This window comes from Natrix helvetica, assembly GCF_964273705.1.
Source record: "Natrix helvetica genome assembly, chromosome: 1".
NCBI classification, from domain to species: domain Eukaryota; kingdom Metazoa; phylum Chordata; class Lepidosauria; order Squamata; family Natricidae; genus Natrix; species Natrix helvetica.
Window position 1 is genome coordinate 601,865 of NC_138548.1, and position 17,967 is coordinate 619,831.

General features: G+C 61.3%; 1 protein-coding gene across 1 annotated transcript; it reads left to right on the top strand.

Annotated features, from left to right (window-relative positions):
- The first annotated feature begins 1,015 nt into the window (after positions 1 to 1,015).
- LOC309394290 (occludin-like) lies at positions 1,016 to 17,011 on the top strand. The gene is made up of 8 exons (XM_081957252.1): positions 1,016 to 1,152; positions 6,730 to 7,570; positions 9,849 to 10,007; positions 11,866 to 12,005; positions 13,633 to 13,833; positions 14,404 to 14,575; positions 15,026 to 15,067; positions 16,093 to 17,011. Exons 2-8 carry the CDS (start codon positions 6,848 to 6,850, stop codon positions 16,192 to 16,194), a joined length of 1,539 nt encoding a protein of 512 aa, XP_081813378.1. The 5' UTR covers positions 1,016 to 1,152; positions 6,730 to 6,847; the 3' UTR covers positions 16,195 to 17,011.
- Positions 17,012 to 17,967: the final 956 nt, after the last annotated feature.

A 17,967-nucleotide genomic window follows, 5' to 3' on the forward strand; every position in this document is an offset into this window, starting at 1 on the left:
GAAGAGACAAAATGACTTTCTGGGCGATTTCATCTTTGCTCAAAGGAAAAGGGCCCCCAGCTCTGGGGGGGGGGGACCCAGAGGAGAGATGGGATTGGTGGGGCAGGGGGGGTCTAGTCAGAGTGTGGGGGGGTGTGGGGTTGTGGGCCTCTGGGCTTCTGCAGGCGACTCCCAGGGCCCCCCAATTGACATGAAAGCCTAGGGGGAAGAAAGTGAAGGTAAGTGGGGAGGCTTAGGGGGTCAAAGGGGCTTCAGGGGAGACGGAGCAGAGGGTCTTCGGGCTCCGGCCCTTCTCACTGAGGCAGAGCCCGGAAGGAGGATTCCCACCCTTGTCCACTAAGGTGGGAGAAGTTGGCTGTGCAGCCTGGGCGCCCTGAGGCCCCTCCGGCCCGGCCCAGCCTTGGCCCGCGAGAGCCGGGCTCCCAGAGAGGAGAAGGGCGCAGGGGGTGCTTGCCTTCTGGGGGAGAAGGCGCCCCCCCTTATCCCGCCGCCTCCACCTGCTCCCGGGGCGCTCAGCGAAACCTCCGCCAGCCGAGCAGCCCGAGAGCGCCAAGGACGCCGCGCCCCCTCCCCGCTTTCGGGGGCTGAGCCGGGGGGGGGGAGCCGAAGAACCCTCGGAAACGCCCCGAGCTCTGCCCGCCTGACCTCGGCTGGCTTCCCCCGCAGCAGCCGCTGTCAGCCCGGGGGTCTTGGACTACAAGGCCCATCACGCCCAGCCGGCCTTTTGGGCTGCCGCTCCCCGCCGCTCCTGGGGCGCTGAGTCCCCAACTTTCCCAGAGCGCTTCTTGGGGGGGAGTCGAGGGCCTGGGAGGCGGGTCGGCTGGGGGGGTCCCGGGGGGGGCACGCGGAGAGGCTCCGCTGCCTGAAGCCCATCGCGGCCCTGAGCGCTGAGTTGGCTGCGGGGGGGGGCTAAGGGGAGGAGGGCCGGGATAAAGGCCGCCGCGGGGCGTCCGGGGCGGCAGAGCAGGTACAGCGCCGCAGGGCCGGGCGGGGGCGGGGCGGGCAGCAGGTGGGAGGGAGGGAGGGGCGGGGGGCGTGCGCGGCCTGCGGGGAGGGGGAGGGCCTGGGGGCCGCCCCTTCGGGCTCAGTCCGCTGCCGGCGCCGAGGCTTCCAGTCCAACGCGAAGGGCCCGCAGGCTGCGGGCGCAGCAAGGTGAGGCCGGCGGGCGACAGGTGCGCGGCGGGGCGGGCGGGGTTTGCGGCGACCCTGGAGCGGCCGGCAGGAGAGCCCGGAGGGGCCCCACCTGCATCCCTCCCTCCTGGGGGGCTCGCCTGCCCAGCGGGGGCCGGGGGGGTCAAGGCGGGGGCCGTCCCGGTTGAGCGGCGCTGCTCGCGGCTCAGCAACTCGGAAAGGGCTTTGGAGGCCTCGCCCCGCCGCCCAAGCAGCTTCGTCCGGGCAAGGGGCCGGCCGGGACTCCGCTGCCCGCCTTGGCTCCGCTTGCTCAGCCGGCCCGCTCTTTCCCTTTCCCTTTCCCTTTCCCTTCCCTCCCTCCTTTCTTTCTTTCTTAACTTCCTCCTCCCTGCCTTCCTTCTGCTCTCCCTCCGCTTTATTTCCTTCCTTCCTTCCTTCTTTCCCTCCCTCCCTTATTTCTTTATTTCTTTCCTTCCTCCCCTCCTTCCACCCACTGCTTTTCTTCTTCCCTCTCTGCTTCCTTTATTTCCTTCTTTCCTCCCTCCCTCTTGCTTTTTTCATTTCTTCTTTGCCCCCTCCCTCTCTTCCCTTCTTCCTCCCACCTTCTTCCGTTCCTCTGCTTTCTTTCCTTCCTTCCTCCCCCCACTTCCTTCTCCCCTCCCTCTTCTTCCTTCTTCCCATCTCCCATCTTCTTTCTTTTCCCTCCCTTCTTCAGCTTCCTTTCCTCCCTCCCTCCCTTCCTTCCTTCCTTCCTTCCTTCCTTCCTTCCTTCCTTCCTCTTCCTTTCCTTTCTTCTTTGCCCCCCCCCCCCGCCTTCCCTTCTTCCTCCCACCTGCTTTCCTTCCTCCTGCCCTCTCTTCCCGGGCGAACTCCTCGCGGGGGGGGGGGGAGAGCAGCTCAGTCTGGGAAACCAGCGCCCCGCCTCCATTCCTGGGCACGGAGGAGGAGGAGGAGGGCAGCGGGAAGGGGCGCTGGGTGAAGCGGGCATGGACACCCCTTCCCAGCGCTTCCAGGGGGCGGCGGAGGGCGCTGCTCAGCCCCCGGACCGAAGGGCGTGTGGGGGGAAGCGGCTCCTCTCCTCCTCCCAAGGAGGAGGAATGGCGAGGGAGGGTCAGGGGGGGGGTCAGAAGGAAGGAAGCCCCCCCCGAGGCGAGGCGCCCCTCTTCTCTTCCCTCCCCGCCCCGCATTCTTCCCTTTCGGCCCCCGCCTGCCTGCCGGCCGGCCGGCCGTCCCAGCCGGGGCGGAGCAAAAGCTCCCGGCCCCGCCAGGCATTGTGCCCCGGAACCGCGGGGGGCTCCTAAAGACAGCCGGCCGCGCACGTCCACAGCGCCGGTGTGGCTCGCAGGAATTTGGCCGGGCCCCAAGCGAGGCAGCGAGCGGCGGGAAATGTTCCCTCGCTTCGCCAGTCTCCCCGCCGGAGACTCCGGGATGGGGGAAGGGAGGGGGGGGCTTTGCGATCCCAGCAGCCGCAGCCGCCCTGCCGTAGTCCGGCCAAAGTGGGCGTGTGGGGAGGGGGGGCGTCTGCAAGTAAGGAAAGTTTCCCTCTTTCCACGGCGGAGGGGAGGGGAGGGCTGGCCTTGGCCTCAGCGATTGGGGAGGGAAGCCCGTTGCCGCCCCCTCCCCAATTCTCTGCTGCCTTCCAAAGTCCTTTAAGTTCCCCGGGCCGGATCTGGGCTTCAGCTATTTCTGGGCTGGGAGGCTTGGCGTTTCCTTACCCAACCCAAAAGAGGCAGAAGTTAAGACTATAAATACAAATCCAGGTATGAAAGAAACCAAATAATCCATCTCTTTTCCTTTGGGCAAACAACATTCAGTTTTATAGCTAAGATAGGGAGAATAAAATATAAATTGGCTTTTGCTCATCCGAAAAGATGATTTTTTTTCTAGGCTTTGGCAAGGTTTCCTCCCCCCCCCCCTCAATGGGACTGGCTTCTGCTCCCCTCTCCCCTCTGAATGGGCCCTTCCTCCTCCACCCAAGGCTTCCGTGGGTCTCCTCCTCCCCAGCCCTGCTGGCAGCCCCTGTGCTCAGGCCAGCCGTGGGCGCCCCACAGAGTGTGTGTGTGGGGGGCTTTTCCTTCTGGCCTCCCGAGAGCCTCTTTCCCAGGTACCAACCTCTCAGTCAATCCTCCTTTTATGCAGAAAAGAAAACCTGGATTGATCCCGGGTTGTATAAACAGAGGCATAGAATCAAAATCACAGACGTCTTAGTACCACTTTATAAAACCTTAGTAGGGCCACACCTGGAATCACTGCATCCACGTTTGGTCCCCAAGTGACAAAAAAGAGGTTGAGGCTTTGGAAAAAGTGCAGAGAAGAGCAACTTAGAGGATCAGGCCTGGAGACTAAAAGGAATGAAAAACGGTTGCAGGATTTGGGTTTGGCCGGCCTACAGAAAAGGACTAGGGGGGACAGGATAGAAGTCTTCCAGGATTTGAGGAGCTGCCCCAAAGAAGAGGGGGAGTCAACTTATTGTCTGTAGCACCAGAAGGCAGGAGAAGAAGTAACGGATGGAAACTAACCAAGGGGAGAAGCAAGCTGGAATTAAGGAGAAACTTCCTGACAGGGAGGACAATTAACCAGGGGACCTTCGGACAGTGTACAGTAGCCACCTGTCTGAAATGATATCCTAGGCTAGGGTCTCCTGCTTGAGCAGAGGGCTGGACTAGAAGACCTCCAAGATCCCTTCCAGCTCTCTTCTGATTGATTGATCAGAATCAAAGGGACCCACAGTTATGGGCTGCAACCTGGCTTGTATTTACTCGCTTGTAACTGGGAGGCTTCCTGGTGTCCCTGCAAGAGGCACCCAGAGAGGCAGACGCTGGGGGAGACTCTGCAAAAGGGCAACAAAAGGTGGAAACAATAAATGCTCCCTCCCTTGGATGGGGGGGCTTGCCTTGGGGATGGGGGCCCAGACAGAGTAAGCAAGCCCATTACTCTTGAGAAACTGCCCAGGATAGAGTCTGGCAGGAAGAGAGTCTTTGGGGGCTCAGACAGGAGGCCCCCCGTGTAAATCCCGAGGCTGGGCCCACAGAGCCCCAGAGGCGCCAGCTGGGGGACCACTGGTGGAATTAGCAAAGCCCTGCAGTGGGTCCCTCCCTCCCCTTCAGGGCTGGGGGGGGAGGGGGGGCATCTCCTCCGGATGGAAGGGCTCACTTGGCTGCAGCTATTTGTGGCTTGCACCAACATTTGCTCATTCGTGTGTTTGCTTCTTTGCTTCTTGGCTGCCCAGAACAAACCCCCTTGCCTCTTGTGTTAAAGCTCAGCCCACAGAGTTGGGGGAAGGTCTGTGGTTTGGCAGGGGGTGGGGGTGGGGCAGAGGAAGCCCACCTGACAGGCGTCCTGGATGCAGGGAAGGAAGTGCTGAGGGGCTCCAGGAAGGCTTTCTGGCCGAAAAAAACCCTCCCTGGTTTTGGGCCAGAGAGAGGCAGGCCGGACCTCTGCCTTCCTTTCCTGGCTTCCAGGAACAGCCTTGAAATCCGGCGACAGAGTTGCAAAGCTGCCTGGAGGGATTTGGCAGGCGGGCGGGCAGGCGGGCGTTCTGGTGTGAGGCAGCTGGATCCCCTGGGAACGGCAGGCTTGGCCAGGAAGTGGAGGGGGGCAAGCATCCCCCCCGCCCCCTCCGGCCCTGGGAAAGGGAGCGAAGGGTGTCCAGGGCACTTGGGAACAGCCAAGCAGAACTTGGTAGAAAGGAGGGCTGGGCTGCTTCCAGGTCTCAGATATTGGGGGGGGGGAGATGTGCCCCTTCTCAGTCTCATAAGACTGGCACTGGAGGGGGGATGCCGCTATGCAGGGCGAACCTCTCACCCTCTTCCAATCAGGGCAGCAGGATTGAGAGCAGCACTGAGCACACCCCTCCTCCTTCCCCTCACCCACCCAAATCAATCAATCAATCAGAACAGAGCTTGGAGGTCTTCTAGTCCAGCCCCCTGCTCTACCATTTCAGAGTGGTGGCTGTCTCAGAAACTTCCAGTGATGAAGCACTCACAACTCTGGTGGCAAGCTGTTCCAGTGATTAATTCCTCCTCTACTCTAAGTTGCTTCTCTCCTTGGTTAGTTTCCACCCATTGCTTCTTGTCCTGCCCTCAGGTGCCTTGGAGAGCAGCTGGACTCCCTCTTCCTTGGTTCTTGGCAGCCCCTGAGATATTGGGATTTTTCTGGAAGCCGTTTTATAAGAAATGGTACAGGCCAGGGTCTCCTGCTTCAGTAGGGGGGGGGGTGGACTAGAAGACCTCCAAGGTCCCTTCCAGTTCTGGCATTCTCTGTTCTGGAAGTGATCTCAGAGGTCATCTAGCCTGGCCCCTGCCAGTACACTGTTTCCTCAAGCGTTTCCCACCAATGGCTTCCCATTTCACGAAGCCCCAATTCTGTGGGTTGACAGCTGTCCCTGCCAGGAATTTCCTCCTAATTCCTAACTCTGGGAATCTGTTCCTCCTGGAGGTTCAACTCCGTGGATTTCGCCCTGCCCCTTTGGGTGACGGGGGACAGGTTCACCCCTCCCCCTACCACAGCCGCTGAGGGCTGAAGACTCCGGGATCGACCCTTCGGCAGGCTTTCTGGCGCCCCGAAAGAGCAACTGCCCCCCACTGCTGCCCCATGGCCAACCAGGATCTGGGGTTGTTGACTGGGGAATTCTGGGATTGGAAGTCCCCACATCTTTAAGAGGCCAAAAAAATCCAGCACCCCCAATTTGTCTTGCAAATTTAATACGTTGCCCCTTTCCCGGGTTCAGCAAGAGGCAGGTGGCAGAGCCCAGAGTCCGGGGCAGGCCAGGGGGTGCTCAGCCCTCCAAGGGGCAGCATCAAACAACAACGTTACACCTTTGACAGCAGTGGGACAAATAGGTGGCAGCCGGCCATAACCGTTTGCGGTGAAGAGTTGCGATCAGGCGGAGTTTATAAAAACGAGGCAAGCAGCTTGTCGATCTAAAACGACTCGAATAAAGATACTTTTGCAATGTTATTGTGGGAGGGCTGGATCCCCTCTGCTGTGGAAAAACACCTGGGAGCCTTAGAGGGAAGCTGCTTCTGGGCAGCAGGGAAGAGCAGCTGGGTCCCTCCTCCCTCTGATGGGCTTCGGGTACTTCAGCCTCCCGGTCTCCTCTTTTGGGGGTTAAAGATCAGGGATTCTCTTCACCTGCTCACTTTTGGAGCCCTCCCCGGGGCCTTAGACCCACCCAGGACGTCCATCAAACCCCCCGGGAGTGGCCGGGAAGAGCCCCTCAGTCAGCCAAGGTCAGCTGGAAGGAGACAAAGGGGGGGGCAATTTCCCCCCTTCTTTGGGACCCAGGCAGGGAATAACCCCACAGTCCCCAAGGGAGGCGTGTCTCCCTCCAGCCCCTCCTCTTTTTCACAACGGCCACATATGCCAACGCTGTAGAAAGACCCCACCAGGCCCGGCCTGTGCCGGATGAGGTTTCTGGCGCCAGGGGATCCTGGAATCCTTCCCTCCCCTTGACCCTTGGGGGCCAGGCCTAGCTTCCCCTCCCCCATGACTTCTGCCGCTGCTTTTGTTCAACCATCACGGGTGGGGAGGGGGTGCAAGACTTGCCCAAGAGCGGCAGGAAGGACACTGACCTCCCCTTTCCGCTTCCTTTGGCAGTGCCAGCCAGACGTGGCCCCAGAGACTCTCTGGGAACCTTGACGGGGCTCCGTTGCCCCCCCCACAGCTGTAGCCTCTGGGGCTTCTCCGCTGGACCTGCCCTGATTCTGTGCCAAGGATGTTCAGTCCGACGAAGGCCTACGACGGCCCCCCTGCCGGCTACGGCCCCCCTGGGGAGGACTACGGGTACCCCATCAAGTCGCCCCCCCCGGGCTCCTACTACATTGAGGACGAGCCCCAGCATTTCTACAAGTGGAGCTCCCCCCCCGGCGTGATGAGGATCCTGGAGGGCCTGGGCCTCCTCCTCTGCGTGGCCATCTTTGCCTGCGTGGCCTCCACCCTGGTCTGGGACTACAGCTACGGCGGCCTCTACGGCAGCATGGGGGGCGGCTACTATGGCGGGGGCTACGGTGGGGGCTACGGTGGGGGCTATGGCGGGGGCTATGGTGGCTACGGCGGGGGGCTGGGTGGCTATGGCGGGGGCTACGGTGGGGGCTACTACGGGGGCGTGACCAACCCCCGGGCGGCCAACGGCTTCATGATCGCCATGTCGGTGCTTTGCTTCATCGGCCTGCTGGCCCTGGCCATCACCAGCCTCATGAAGTCCGGCGGGTCCCGGACGAGGAGGTTCTACCTGGTGGCCCTGGTGGTCTGCGCCCTGATGGCCTTCGTCATGCTGATCGCCTCCATCGTCTACGTCGTGGGCGTCAATCCCCAGGCCCAGATGGGGGGCAGCTACTACTCTGCCAACCCCATGCTGGCCTTGTGCAACCAGGTCTACACCGGGGGAGGCCTCTACAACCAGTACCTCTACCACTACTGCATGGTGGACCCCCAGGAGGTAGGAGTCTGGCCGGGGGATGGGATGGGACGGGGGGCTGCCTGGCCCTTGTGATTTCTCTTGGGCCCACGGCTGGTGGGTTAGGCTAAGAACAGGGTAGGGTAGAACGGAGCCGAATTATAGAATGGAATGATAGGAGCACAGGAATGGAATGGAACAGAAGGGGCCTTGGAGGTCTTCTAGTCCAGCCCCCTGCTGGAGGAGGCCATCCCAGACCAATGGCTGTCCAGTCTCCTCTTAAAAGCTCCGAGTGTTGGAGCAGCCGCAATGTCTGGAGGCAAAGCCCTCTTTATTGTCCTCACTTGTCAGGAAATTTTTATTCTAGAATACGGAATGCAGGACAGACCAGAATAGGAGAGAAAAGGGATTTGTGTCTGGCAAGGGAAGACAAAACAATGGAGACAATAACACAAATGGAAATGAGAATAAGGAGGACCGGTCAGGAATAACAGTAACAACAACAGCAGCGGTCATAGCAAAAGGGTCCCACCTGTAGAAGCGGAAGAAAAAGGTGGTGAAAGGATAAATGATACTACAGACACACTCGATGGGTTCAGGTGCACCCACACACTAGATAGGGCTTAGCAGTGCCCGTATTTGGCCAACGCAATCAAAGCCCTTGCCCCCTCCTCTGCCCCTCCCTCCAAGCAGGGTTTGACCCTCGCCCTTCCGCCCTGACGCTGGCTGAACTGGCCCAGCAACCGGACGGTGGGGCCAGGGGACAGGAGCCCTTGAACACAGGTGGGCAGGAGTGTGCCAGCGGCGGGTGAGGCTGCCTTTTCACCGAGTGGTGGAAAAGGCCCCAGGGCCTGCCTGGCACAGCCTTTCGCCACCTTTCTCTCTCTATCGGCTGCTTGTCCCAACCCCGGAAGTCACCAGGGTGTGTCTCTGTGTGTGTGTGTGCGTGCGTGTGTGTAAGCAAAGAGGAGCGACTCTTGTTCCCAAGGAGCCGGAGGGCTTATCAGGCAATTGGTTTCGGGCTCAGGCGAGGGCAATCCGGGAGGCTTACTAATGACCTGGGCACGGCCGTGGCACCCTTGGAGCTGCCCACTTGAGCAAACAAGATAAGCCCACGGAGGCTCCCAGCCCAGCCGCCGTGCCTGCTTGGCCTGGGGAAGTGGCTGCTGGGCTCGGGAATCCCCTGGGCAGACGGCCGAAAGGCTGCTGCGTCCTCAAGGCCTGGGAGTGGGTGGGTGGACCATGGGCCAACTTTTCTGAGACTGGTGGGCTCGGCTGGCTCAAGAAATTCTGGGAGACGAGTAGCAGCCCAGGCTCCGTCTGGAGGCACAAGGGGGCTTCAGGGGGAGGGGGGGCAGGGGAAGGAATCATATCTGCCAACTTCATCATTGCAACAGATTAGTCTTTGCTTAATAACAAAGCAATTGGGTCATTAAGAGAGACACCGTGTAACCGAAATTTGCAGCTTTATTGCCGGCTTCCTCCCTGATTCCTAGTTCAATTTAAACTCCCTGGGTTTCCTGGTGGTGTCCCATCCCAGGACTGACCAGCTCAGACTGTGTTAGGGGGGACCTGAGGTCTCTTGGCCTGGGAGGGAAGAAGGTTTGGGGGGGACCCCTGGGGGGGCTGAGCTGTGTCCGGCCGTGGAGGGCAGGATGGTTTTGCAAAGCAAGAAAGCTTTGCTTGGGGGGGGGGTGTCACTCCCCTCCCCCATTCCTGCCTTTTCATCTCCACTTTGGCTATCCCCCTCGGGAAACGCTTGGTGCCCAATGCCCTGAGCCCCCTCCCCAAATTCTCACCTTCCCATAGCAAGCCCCCCCCCCTGGAGGTTTTCCACCTGGCTCAGGGTCTGTTTTGTGCCCTGGAATCCCAAAAGGCTTCGTGGGTGGGATGCCCAGAGAATCGTGCCAACCCCCCAAAACGGGCACCCTCACTGTCCCCAAGGGGGGAGGGGCATCTGGAGGACGTTGGGGCAGACGGCACAGCTGTAGGGTGGTCTGCAAGGAGGCCACGAAAGGCCACTGACCTCACACTTCCCACAGCGCCCTGGACTAATTGCTCCTTTGCGGATGGGCACGGCCTCTTTGTGGCTTCCTTTGGGGGCCTGGCCGCAGTGGGGGGCTCTTGGGAGGGGGCTCTCCTTGCTCTATAGAGGACAAGACCCTCACTCATCCGTGGAGACCCTGAGCCCCAGCCGGGAGTCCCTTCGGGTGGGGGGAGGGAGCCGCCCTTTGCTCTCAGGAATTTGGGGGAGGGGAGGGAGACCAGAAGGGCTTAACTGTCCCCCTCTGTTCCTGCCCCCCACCCCCCCACCCCCCAGGCCGTGGCCATCGTCTGTGGCTTCCTCCTGGTGATCCTGCTCTGCGTCATCTGCTTCTTCGCCCACAAGACCCGGCAGAAGATCTGGAGGTTTGGGAAGCCGAACATTTTCTGGGATCGTCCACCGGCGTTGGAGGAGGGTCCCAACGTGGAGGAATGGGTGAGTGGAGCAGGGGCTCTTGTGGGGGGCAGCTGCCCCCAGACACCCTGGTTGCTCTGGCAGCAGCAGCAGCAGCCCTCAGCTGGGCTGGGAGGTTGGGACGGGCCAAGGCTCCGGAGGGATCAATGCAGCCATTTTGGGGAGGGGGCTTCCTCTGGGACCCCTGAAGGGTGCTGGTCCTCCTTAGACAGGGAGGAAAACGCCCATCGCAAACTCTGCCTCAAAGTTGGAAACTAACCAAGGGGAGAAGCAGCCGGGAACTCAGGAGGAATTTCCTGACCATTAGAACAATTAACCAGTGGAACGACTTGCCACCAGAAGTGGCGAACGCTGCAGCCCTGGAGGTTGCTAACGTTTGTCTGAAATGGGCTTAGAGTCTCCTGCTTGAGCAGGGGGCTGGACTAGATGACCCCCAAGACCCCTTCCAGCACTGCTATTCTGTGCCAGATCTGAGCTTTTTTGTGAGATTGCAGTGGCCTCTCGGCTCTTTTGGCAGCCCCCTGGCTGGGAAGAGACCCCCGGGAGACCCTCTCTGGGTGGCTGCTGGTCTGCCGGACTGAGCTCAGGACAAAATGCCCAGCCCTCTTTTCCCTTTTCCTCTTTAGGAATCTTCCTCTCCCGATTCCTTTGGGCCTTTTCCCCCAATCCCTCCACAATCCCCCCCCCCCCTAGGCCTCCTCCGCAACAGCAGCGACACCTTGACAGGCCTGCCCCCGGGGTGTGTGTGTGTTTGTGTTGTGTGTAACCGAGAGTACAGCCGGCTGTTTATCGCTTCTCTGCTTTCGGTTGCATGAATGATTAACCACGAAGGAGCCCTTGCTGTGACCGCAGCACCAGCTGGCCGGGCGGGGGGGGGGCGTGGGGCCTGGCTGGGCCCGGGGGGGCAGGGCTGGGCCTCCCCCTCCCCAGATGAAAGCCTTCCACCCCGCCGGACGTTTGGCTGCCTCTGTCCCGGAGCTGAACTCTAACGGTGGCTTAGCCAGGGACTTTGGCCTCCTGCTGGGCCTTCAGGAGGGGGCAGAGTTCATCAGGAGAATCGGGGGTGGGGGGGCAGGTGGATAAAGGGCAACAATGGCCCCCCCCCAAAGACGGTTCTGCAGCGTTTGTGTGTGTGTGTGTGTGTGTGTGTGTGTGTGTGTAGTAGGAAGCTGTTTCTAAGTCTGGACTACAGCCAGCCATGCCACTCCCCCTCTGGCCAAGGGTCAGCCCATGCGGTGGGCAGAACCAGAGGGACCTGGGAGGTCTTCTAGTCCAACCCCCTGCTTAGGTGGGCAGGGAAGGGCTGAACGGCAAAGGGGGGCATTGTGGCAGGAGGAGAGGAGGGGGAGTGCCCAGCCCTGCACGACCCTCCCAGCTGTGGGATTGCAGGCGTGGGCAGAGGGCTCAGGAGGCCGGGAAGGTGGAGCTATGGGGTGGGTGAAACAGCCAAGTGGGGGGGGGGTAGGGAAGGAGAGGCCAGCTTGGTCAGGAGGGCACCGGCCAACTCTGGGGGAGCCGTGGGCTGGGCTGGGCGGGGGGAAGGGCTTGGGCAGTGGGCATCTGGAAAGCCCGGGTGGGGGGGCTGAGTCCAGCCTGCCAGATGTTACTGCCATGAGCCCTTGCCTCACCCCCTCCCCTCCTCCTCGCTTCCGTTTTCCAGCTGTTGCTGTGTCTTCCCTGGGTAGGCAAGGCTGACCTCTTAGTGGTGGGGGGTGATTTTTGGGGAGGGGGGCCTACCAAGCCCTGGGCCCCCTAGGGAGGGGACCAGGCAGGAATGGGCTTGCTACAGGTGGGTGAGCAGGGGATGCTGGCCGATGTACGTTCTCCGGGAGGTCGGGGGAGACCGAGGTCAGAGGTCACATTCTGGCCCCCCCTGCAGGTGAAGAACGTGGACGGCCGAGGCAGCCCCACCGACACGGTCACCCTGGCCTACTCGGAGAAGCCCACTGGCCCCCTCCACGCTCCCGCCAGCCCCCCCGGATACACCGAGACCGACTACTCCATGGACGCCAGGGGCAGGTGAGGCCAAGGGGACCCCCGGGGGAGGGGGAGGGGGTGGCAGGGCTTGGCCACGAGGGGGACACTGCCAGCCCTCCTCCTGGCAACGCACGCCGCCTTTAGTGCCAGAGGAAGACTGCGGCTGCCTGTGGAGGCTCCACTGAATGGCCCAGCCCTGGGACTCTCCCTTGGGCCCCTGTACTCACCCAGGGCGGAGGGACCTTATGGGCTGCCAGGGCTGGGGACGGTGGACCACGGAGGAGGCCTAGAGCCCATCGGCCACAAGCAGACCTTCTCTTTCTTTGTCTCTTGTTGTCTAATGCTAAGAAGAGGTAGACTGCTCTTGGATAGGGGGGCTCCATTGAGGAGCCATGGTCCCCCCCCGTTGGCCTGATTCTCTCCTGGCCGGTCTTGAGACGCAGCCCCGCTGTTCCCGTGGCTCTGCAGGGAGTGACGGAGAGGGCGTTGGGTGCGAGAACCATTGCTCGGAGCCCTTGGTTTACGCTTTGCGTCCTTGTCACACTTCTAGCGCTTGGCAGTCAGCCAGCAATCACAACCCTTTGCAGCGGCCCTTGGTCACATGGCTGCGATTTACGACGGTTTAGTTTCCAGCCCACAGCCCCACCCCCCATGGGTTCACTTAATGACCACCAGGCTTGCTTAATGATCGCGGCAGTGGCTTTATGACTGAAAGGCGGCTGAAACGTCCCAGGAGGTTTTCTGGAAGCCGGAGAACGGTTGGAATCGGATCAGGCAGAAACACACACACACACACCCTGCACCAGAAGGCCTCCGGGGTCCATTCCAGCAGGTTCCATTCCTCTGATGGAGGACCTATGGCAGCGTGGCACGGGTGGCACACGGAGCCATTTGTTAGGGCCCGCGAGGCCTTGCCCTGTCCGCTCCAGCTAGCCAGCTGACTTCGGCCTTCTTTTTCGGCCATTTTATGCCATCCGGGGGCTTCCCTGAAGCCTCTGGAGGGCGAAAAACAACCCAGCGAGCAAACTGGAAGTTGGGGAAGGGGCTTCCGCTTTGCGCCTTGGGCCATTTTTTCTGCTCTGGAGCCTTCAGGGAAGCCTCTGGGTGAGGGGGGGGATGTGCGAGGCTGTTTCCACCCTCCCCAGGCTCCTAGAAAGCCCCTGGAACCCCCCGGGGAGGGCAAAAAATGGGTCCATCGCTCGCCGAAAGAGGGGGGGGTGCCGCACGCATGCGCTCAGGGGGCGCATAGCATTATGGGGGGTGGGCACACCAGCGCCTGACCCCCCTGGGCTCTCCCCGCTTTTGGCACACGATGGGAACAAGGTCACTGTTCTCTTCTATGCCATCTACATTCCTTTCCCTTTTGTATTTTCCACTATTTTCTATATTCTATATATTCTGTTCTAATCTAGAACTGAGGAGAAACTTCCTAACAGGGAGGGGACAATCAACATTTTGCTTCCTAAAGTTGTGGGGCCTTCATCCCTGGAGGCTTTGAAGAAGCGACCGGACAGGGGTTGGACTAGAAGACCTCCAAGGTCCCTTCCAGCTATGAGGGGCTAGGTTTCACTGAGGCCTGAGGGGGAGGGGTCAGCGCAGTCAGAGGGCCTCCGAATAACCCTCCCCCCCGTCACCTGTCCTTGATTTCCTGGCCTGTCTCCCCCCCCAGCCCTCCCTTCCAGCCCCCCCTGGACAAACGTGCCCGGACGCTGAGCTCCAGCACCTGGGAGGAGACCCCCCGGAAGCCCCCCACACAGAGGGGCCGGAGGACTCGCCAGAGGAGCCCCACCCTGGAGGAGCCCCAGTACGAGACCGACTACACCACGGCCGTGGACTCCAGCGATGAGCAGGAGCCGGACGAGTGGGGCAGGTGAGGGGCCTCGCGGGGAGGGGGCTGGCATGGGAGGGGGGGGGATTGGAGAGAACCCTCCCCAAGCGCTCTGCAAAAGCGCAATGCCCCTCATCTTAACCACCTGCGCCGGAGGCAGCCCTTGAGTTAAGACATTTCACTTACTGACCTGGGGAAAAGGGGGGGGGCTGCAGGAGGGCGGCTGGGGCTGGGCCAGAGAGGTTGGCACCAAAAGTGGGCAGAGATCAGGACAGGTCACAGTTGGTGGGCGATCTAAATTTTGGGGTGCCTGTGGAAGGACCCTGTGGGAGGAGCCCCATTGGGGGAAGAGGCCCTGGGTCTTGCTGGGGGTCCTCTGACTTGAGTTGGCAGACATTCCCCTGCAGGAAGCCCCCCCCCCCCCCGGCTCTTCCCCAGACACCCCCCCCCGACATCCAGAAAGGAGAACTCCGAACCCCTCAGAGCGTGTGAAGAGGGGGGTGCCCCCTTCTGCTTCCCCCCGTGCCAGCCTTCCATAGATTGGGGGGGGTGCTGGGGGAGCCCCGGTGCCCCCCCGGCCTGCGCTGAGCTCCTCCTGCCATCTCCCCGCAGCCATTACCCGCCCATCCCGTCCGACGATGCCCGGCAGAGGTACAAGCAAGACTTTGACAGTGACCTCAAGCGCTACAAGCAGCTCTGTGGCGAGATGGATGGCATCAACGACCAGATCAACCAGCTCAGCAGGCAGCTGGACCGGCTCCCGGAGGACACGCTCCAGTACCAGGTGGGCAGGGCTGGCCTTGCTAGGGTGAATGGGAGCAGCCACCGGGAGGGGGTGGGCTGTCCAAGGCATCCCTTCGCCCCCCCCAAGGACCCCAATAGTGCCAGGTTGGCTCGTTGCCTGCGGAATTGAGCTGCCAGCGGTGCCCAGCTTTTCACGGGCCTGGTGGAAAAGGCTGTTCTGTGGCTGGCAGCTTCCTGGTAGGGGATGCCCTGCCGTTATGCCAGCTGAGTGGGGGGGAGCGCTTGAGGGCCGTCTCTGGGGAAGGCTTTGTCCTCCTGCTCCTCCAGCCCCCGACCCCCCTCGCAGTCCCTCTCCCCCCCCCCACTAGGTGCTGGAGTCCCACAGCCCCACGGCTCCTGGTAGGGGGCCTGGCCCACAGCTGGCTCTTGCCTGAGGCTCCATGGGGTATCCCTGCCTGTTCCTCTCCCAACTCTGGTGTTTCTCTGGCAGGGCGTGGCAGAGGAGTACAACCGGCTGAAGGAGCTGAAGCGGGTGAGTCCCCTCACCCGGCTGCCCCCCCCCAGGTCCCATCAGCGGCCATTACGTGGGGGTTGGAAGGCAGTGGGGGAGAGAAGAGACATAGCTCCGCCCCCTTATTGGGACCCCTGGGCCTCTCTCCTCCCCCCACACCCCCAGAATTGGGGCCCAGAGGGGGGAGCAGAAGGACGAGGCCTTTGGAGGGATCCAAAGAGACCCCCCCATTTCTGCAAAGGGAGCCTAAGGAAACCTGTCTTCCGATTCTGCCTTTTGGGGGGGGGAGTGGTCCCAGGTGACATTTCTGGGGGAAATCGGCCCCTCCCACATCTCCTGCCCTTGATGGGGGGGGGCAGATCCGTTACCAAGGCGACCGTATTTATTCATTGCATTGACTCATCAAACGTCCCCCAGCCCCCCCCCCCCCGTCTCGCCTCAGTGACGCTGGGCGGTTTACAAGCGACGTCATAAAAAACATTAAAAGCCCAGCAGGGGACAATTGAAAAGTGACTCACCTCAGTTGTTAAGTGAGTCACATGCTCGTTAAGCGAATCTGACTCCCCCATTGGCTTTGCTGGTCAAAAGGTCGCAAAAGGGGCTCGTGTGACTTCAGGACGCAGCAACCGTCATAAGTATGAGTCGGTTGCCAAGCATCCGAATTTTGATCACGTGAGCACAGGGAGGCCGCAAGGGTCGTAAGTCGCTTGGGACCTCGTGGGTCATCTAGTCCAACCCCCCTCTGCCCAAGCAGGAGGCCCTGCACGCCATGCCTGACAGGTGGCCGCCCGGCCTCCCCTTCAGAGCTCCCACCACGTCCAAAGCTGCCGCCCGGCTGCGGTTTAGGGATGCCAGGTTTCCACTCTGGATTGGGGCTGGCATGGATGCCCCCGAAGGGCTCTTGCCTGGGGCTTCCTGGATCAGGGCTGGGGATGAGGCAGCTGTAGTCCAGCCCCCTTGAGGGGGAGACCTTTCCCAGCCTCGGAGGGGGGGGGGGCTGCACCAGCTCTGCTTACACAAGGTTTCCCCTGCCCCCCCAATGCCAGACACCGGAGTACCAGAGGAAGAAACTGGAGACCAAGTCCCTGAGGAAGAAGCTCTTCCACATCAAGAGGATGGTCAGCGAGTACGACAAGCACCGCGGCTGAGCCTGGGGAGCCCCCCCCCGTGAGGGGCCCAGCTTCCTCCCGGGGCCCAGAAGGACGGACTCTGATCTGCCAGGCAGGCCCCCCTCCTTTGCTCTGTGCCTGGGGCCTTTGGTGAAGCCCTCCAAGACTCTGGGGTGCCCGTGTGCTGGTGCCCCCCAAGAGACGAGGATGCCCATCCAGTGTGTGTGTGTGTGTGATTTTGTAGGTTTCCTTGTTTTTACGCTGATGCATTTTTCTCCCCTTTCGTGCCAAAATGCTGGCCTCCAGTTCTTGGGCAAGCAGAGGGGACGGTGGGCATTGACCCAAAGCTCTTTTTTTGTGGTCTCCGGGGCATCTGAAAAGGAAGGAAGCAGGAGTTTGCCCAGAGGGGCAGAGCTACACGCTTGGCACCCACCTGTCCTCCCTTTCCTTCTGCTCCCCCCCTCCTCCGATTCCCCCCTCCCTTGTGCCAACCTGTGTCTCTTTGGCAAACGCTGCTGCTCCAAAGGACCCAGGTTGCGGTTGGGAACTTGGTACAGCTTGGCAATGCCACCCTAGATGGCATTTCTGCCTCCTGTTGCTGCCAAAAGCAGGCCAAGGGTGCTCTCCTGCGGGGGAGGGGTTCCAAGCAAAAGCACCCCCCCCCATGGAGGGTTTCTGCTTTTGGGACCGAGACAGCTGGCTCTTGAGACCCCCCCCTAAAAAAACCTCCCAGTCCAGCAGGATCTGTCCATTGGGGGAGGGGATGCATATATTGTGAGAATGGGGAGGGGGGCAGACCTTTTTTTTAAAAAAAATCACAGTGAAGCTATTCTTTGAATAAAAGTGGGGAAATTTCTCTTGGTTTGCCTGTTTGTTGCCAAAGTCCCGGGTGCGAAATGGTTCTCCAGAATCTCTTACGTTCTCTGCCAGGGACCCTCAAGGATGCCCAGGCTCTGCTACCCCCCTTCAGGCTGCCCCCCCCCCAGTGTAGCTGCCCCATCACAGCCCCAGCGTTTGTCTGCAAGCCTTGGAAGGGGTCTTAGCTGGAGGGAGCCCCTCCCTCTGCCCCCCCCGTCACAGGTGGCAACGCTGGAAGGGGCCCCAGGCAGCCCCTGGAGAAGAGAGCGAGGAATAGCTGGAGAGCAGAGTTGGAAGGGCCCCTCGGAGGCCTTCTAGTCCAACCCCCTCCCCAGGCAGGGGACCACAGACCACTTCAGGCACGCCTCTCCCAACTCTTCCTGAAGACCTCCAGCATCCTTAAGGCCCGACTCCCTCTGCTGCCGGTGGGCTTGGGCTACAGAGACCCCCACAGCAGCAGACGGGGAGGAGGGGAGCCCTCGGCTGACTGGAGCCGGGGGGGGGGGGTGTTTCACGGGAGAGCCCTGGGCCAGACGGAGGCAAGAAGGAGCTCCGCTGGGCACAAGATGGGGAGGAAACCTGGCAGTGAACAGCCTTCCTGCCAGGCCCCTCCTGAAGAGCAAAGCCGGCTCGGGGGCACCAAAGGGGGCACAGGCACAGAACTGGAGCCGGTGGGATCAGGCCTTGCCAGGCTGGCATGCTGCAGCAGGGAAGGGAGCCTGGCTGGCAAAGGCGGGGAGGGGGCAGCGGCAGGCACGGCTGCTCTGAAGGGCCACTCCACAGCCCAGCCCTGAGCAGCTCCTGGGGTGGGAGGCAGGGGCGCCCGCACACACACAAACACAAACACACACACACAATATATATATATAGAACCTTTGTGTTTTTGCAATTGGTGCCCTCAGCCTGGAAGGGAAAGCAGCCACACAGCTGCGGGTGCCAAGGCCAGACTGGGGT